Below are 4596 nucleotides of genomic sequence, written 5' to 3'. Positions count from 1 at the left end.
GGGTTTCAAGTCCGCGCCAGTGACTTACGATCTTACAACTTTTCACAGTATGCCAGAGGGTCGCATCCTCTTCTGCAAATCACGTTCTTTCACTTTCTATGAATAAACAGGATTTTTAATATTGGAATGTATGTTATACATGTACTTGTATTCAGGATAAAATGGGCAAAACAAGTGTTCTAGACATATAGATCACTCTTCCTGGATTTTCCTTGCCAAATCTTCACATTTCTTAAATGGAACACCATGTTCTCTTAAGATCACTCTTTAACCATTTGGGTCGCTTCTGTTTGCAAGCTGGAGATGTTGTAGTGCTATACCATCCTTGCTGAGCTTTTCACAAATGACTTTGCTGACAATTTTATTTTTTATTACATCTGTGTATGACTCTTTACAGGATTTACATGTGATACTACACACATCTTCATCAGTACACTTGTCCTTCAGTTTCACAGTGAAAAGCTGCTGCAAGGAATTAACATCTTCAACTGCAACATGAGCATCATATTTGATATTCAAGTATACCTCAACTAAGTTGCATTGTTTGTAACAACCATTGACCTCTTCTTTTGAAAATACCTTCCCTGCTACCTTTAATGTGTCAATATATGCTGGTACAATTCTGACAAACTCTCGATGCAGCCCAAATTCTTTCAATAGCCTTGAAAGAATTGGCACATCAAAGCTAGCAATATTGTGCCCAACAAGTATTGGCTGATCTTTTTCTTTAAGAAAATCAATGAAGTCAAGAAGGGCTGTACGAATACATTTGCCTTGTACTTCTTTTCCATGCAAATACAACTTATTTGTTGCTATGGAATGTGACATGCCAGTGACTTATGTTGCCTCCACAGATATTTGACATCTTGGATAGACATAGCTTTGATATTTGCTACTTCCCACTGATGCATCAATTTGTGTAATGTCACAATAACCAAATCCAGTTGTCTCCAGGTCAAATGTAACAAAATCATTGAAATTTTGAAGTTTTATAGGATCAGGAATTGATTCCAGATCCTGTACATGTGTCGCATATTCAAAATTACTTTCATATGTTGCCCCTTCTTTAATGAATGCTTGCTTTTCCTGTAGTTTCGTTTGCTTTTTCAGCTGAAATCTTCTTTGCTCAGCATATTAGGAGTGGGACGACTGGTTCGCCCGTTGTCAGTATAATGTGACCGGGTGGGGTGTGCTGCTGGGTGTCTTCGGCAGTATGCTTCAGTGAGGTAGCACTATAAATCGGCAAAAGTTCCGGCCTATCACAAGGAGACTTAACACGAACATACCGCAGCCTCCCAAAACACACATACGCACTCACTACACGCATGCATGTCGCACGTACGGGAGGCCGTCCTTAAATGACCATAGCTGTTAATAGGACGTTAAACAAAATAAACCAAACCACACCAATCCTTCTTTTGAATGACAGGCTTTTTTCAAGAATCTGCCTCCTCTGCCTTTTTTCATCAATTTTGCCTGACAATTTGATGGTGATATCCCCAGGGGACAGAAAGGATGCTTTGTTCACCTGAAAAAATGAGCTTTCATTATTAGAAGCATGGTTGCTTAAAAGTACATTTAACAACCTAGATATGTACTTACCTATTTAGATTCTAATTATATAATTTTTTAACCAAAGTCTCGTGGGCAGGCAATATGTATTTAAAAAGAACTTAGATGTGAAGGCCTAGCAAGGTTGTTAATACATGTGAAAACAAAACAATCTGGCTGTCAAAGGTCAAAATATAGGAACACTGTTTTTTTTGTATAGGGAAATTTTTATATGCTGTTTATTTCAGTTTCTAATATTTTTTCATGAGCTCAAGATTGATTCCTGAATGCCAAATTCACTGGATATAACTTAATAAGCTGTAAAGCCTATAAATTTGAATTTCACATTGATGATCTAGATCAAAATTTAATTTCAGGTTCACATTTCAGGCACGAATCCAGGATTTTGGAAGGGGGGGGGGGGGGGGGGGGGTCCAGTAATTAAGTGATAATGCGCGCACCATAGGCACGAGCCGATTTTTATATAGCAAATTTGCAATGATACAGGATTGTTTTCTAGAGAGTAAGTTGCACGAATTCATCGATGCATTTAAAGTTATATCTGACCCCCAGGACCCCATCCCCCGGGATCCGCTAGTGCATTTAATAAATTGCAGAACTTGTGACCACTACAGGTTCATCGGATGTCATTCTGACTTCTTACCTTTGCCAAGTAACTATGACCTTCATTTTTCTGTAAGACAGTTGCAGATACTCTATTCATAAGTGAGCTTGATCCACCATAATGCCTTTTATCCATAAAAAGAGAGCATAATTAGAATTCATGTACCTATTCCATGGATATGCATTATCGTATTTATCCTACAAGTGTAATTATTTATCAGAAATTCACATTGTCCTTGGCCCCTTGACCCAAAATACTGACCGTCAACCCAATGACCTTGATATTTGGTCAGTTGGACTCCTTAAGAAAATCCTAGTAACTTTGCTTCTTGATATTTACATGTATAACAAAATATTTATCAGTTTTGCAGCTTCTGTTTGTATTTACTTAAACTGTGCATCTTAACAAAATTCCATGTACATCTGTTGAATTGATAGAAGGATGGAATATTGGAATGATTACTATAAGGCACCCATATCTCTGATATAGGGCCCTTATATCATTATATCCTGTCATTTATACAAAAGAAAAATCTTAGGAACTAAATTAACAAAAAAATCCCTTACTGGGCCCACAACCATATATATCCAGTACATACATGTGGTTCACCGCTTCTGGTTCTGCCTCTCAGCCCCTTTGGGGGTCACCTCATTTGTACAATTTTGTATTTCAAATAGAAGTACCTAGGAATGCTTTTTGTCAATTACTAGTAGATCAAATTACCTTGCCTTCGGTGCTTTCGAAGAAACCATTTGGTTAAAGTTTTCATTGGCTTGAGTAGATCCCAAGTGTAACAAATTTCTTGCTCTACTCCTGTATGTTTGTGTCATTGCTTCAAGATCTTTTTTCAGGTCAGGGCTTTTCAGGGGTTCTCCATTTGGTAGACTTTTAAACCTTAAATGATAAATTGATCATGTTTGAATAAAGGATTCTATGTTCTATTTTTAACTCACTTGCACTTCGGTCATCCAGCTGTCTGTCATTAAGCATCTGCTTTCAAGGACACATGACATAGGTAAATGTATTAGATATGTAAAGAACTTGTTTTCAATTATTGAAAGTCCCAGGGTCATGATACATGTATTTGGCCTGTAGCATGCCTGGATAAATATAGGCTACAAGATGTGTTCAAAGGAATAAAATATTTATTTACAGGGTCACAGGAGAGGTCTCTTCTCAATGTCATTGGACCTGAAGCATGCTGAGGTTAAGGACTACCAAGTATATTTGAATCAATAACCTTGACTAACATTCAAGGTCACAGCTGGTCAAATATTCTTAGATATTCAAACAACTTCCCCTCAATAACGAAGAGGCCCGGTGGCCTTTTATTAATATTTGGTAATATGCTGTGGTGAAGCCTGATTTGGGTTAATGAATCACCTTGATTATATCCAGGGTCATAGCTGGGGTCAAATTAAAAAAAAAAATAAAAAATAAAAAAAAAAAATAAGTTCTTCTGGAAACTAGCTATATAGGCTTTTAAATATATACAGTGATGATATTTTGCCAGTATTGTATGCTGGAATCAATTGGCTGCCAACCTGGGGCATTGATATGATGTCTTCAGTTATGTTTAGATATTATGTTACAGTACCTTTGGGGCTAACTTTTATAAAATTACAAGGTAAAGGTCAGAGGTCAAATAAAAAAGCTCGCCTGGGGGTCAAGTTAGTCTATTTTTAGAAAATCTTCATTTTTCAATCTTTTTCCAAAATTTTTTTAGTATCATGTAGAATGTCATTCTGATGAGTTTGACGTTTTCAGTTTTTCTGTGACACATACGGTTTCTGTTGTACGCCATTTTGAATTTCCCCCTATATATTCTATATTAAAAATAGTTTTACATTTTAAACTTCTTCTCAAGTTCCACCAGTGGCATTCAGCTCAATCTTAGCTGAAATAATCCTTGGATTGTCCTGGCCAAGTTATGTTATTTTTTAAGTTGATTTGAAATCCAAGATGGCCGTCATTACGTCATGTATTAAACAGCTTAAAATGCCCATAATTAAAAAAAAATCATTTTACAGGGGTCAGGTAATTCTGTTATTTGTAGTTAATGCCTGGCTCTAGCTTTTACTCACTAAAAGTTTTAAGGTCTGAGGTCAAATAAAGGCGTTCGCTATGGGGTCAAATAAGTCTATTTTTAGAAAATCTTCATTTTTCAATTTTTTCCAAAAAAAATTCTTAGTATGATGTAGAATGTCATTCTGATGAATTTGACGTTTTTAGTTTTTCTGCAGGTAGGGCGTAAGAATTGTACCTGCTGCCCCCATTGCATGATCGTAAGAGGCGACTAAATTTGGGATCTTATCTTTTCTCTTCTTTCTGAACAACTTTCTTCTTCCTAATGTCTCCCTTGACAATGCCTCACTTTTGGCCTTTAGTTGAGCGTTCGCCCCTGTGAGGAAGGCTTTGGG

At 36.6% G+C, this 4596-nt stretch overlaps 1 protein-coding gene across 1 annotated transcript; it reads right to left on the bottom strand.

Annotated features, from left to right (window-relative positions):
* Window positions 1–267: 267 nt before the first annotated feature.
* Window positions 268–828, bottom strand: LOC117315241. Its single transcript, XM_033869388.1, has one exon. The coding sequence runs from the start codon at window positions 826–828 to the stop codon at window positions 268–270; it is 561 nt and encodes a 186-aa protein (XP_033725279.1).
* Window positions 829–4596: the final 3768 nt, after the last annotated feature.

Source organism: Pecten maximus, chromosome 17 (assembly GCF_902652985.1).
Source record: "Pecten maximus chromosome 17, xPecMax1.1, whole genome shotgun sequence".
NCBI classification, from domain to species: Eukaryota; Metazoa; Mollusca; class Bivalvia; order Pectinida; family Pectinidae; genus Pecten; species Pecten maximus.
The sequence above is the reverse complement of the archived record's forward strand: the minus strand, read 5'-3'. Positions and strand labels throughout refer to the sequence as shown.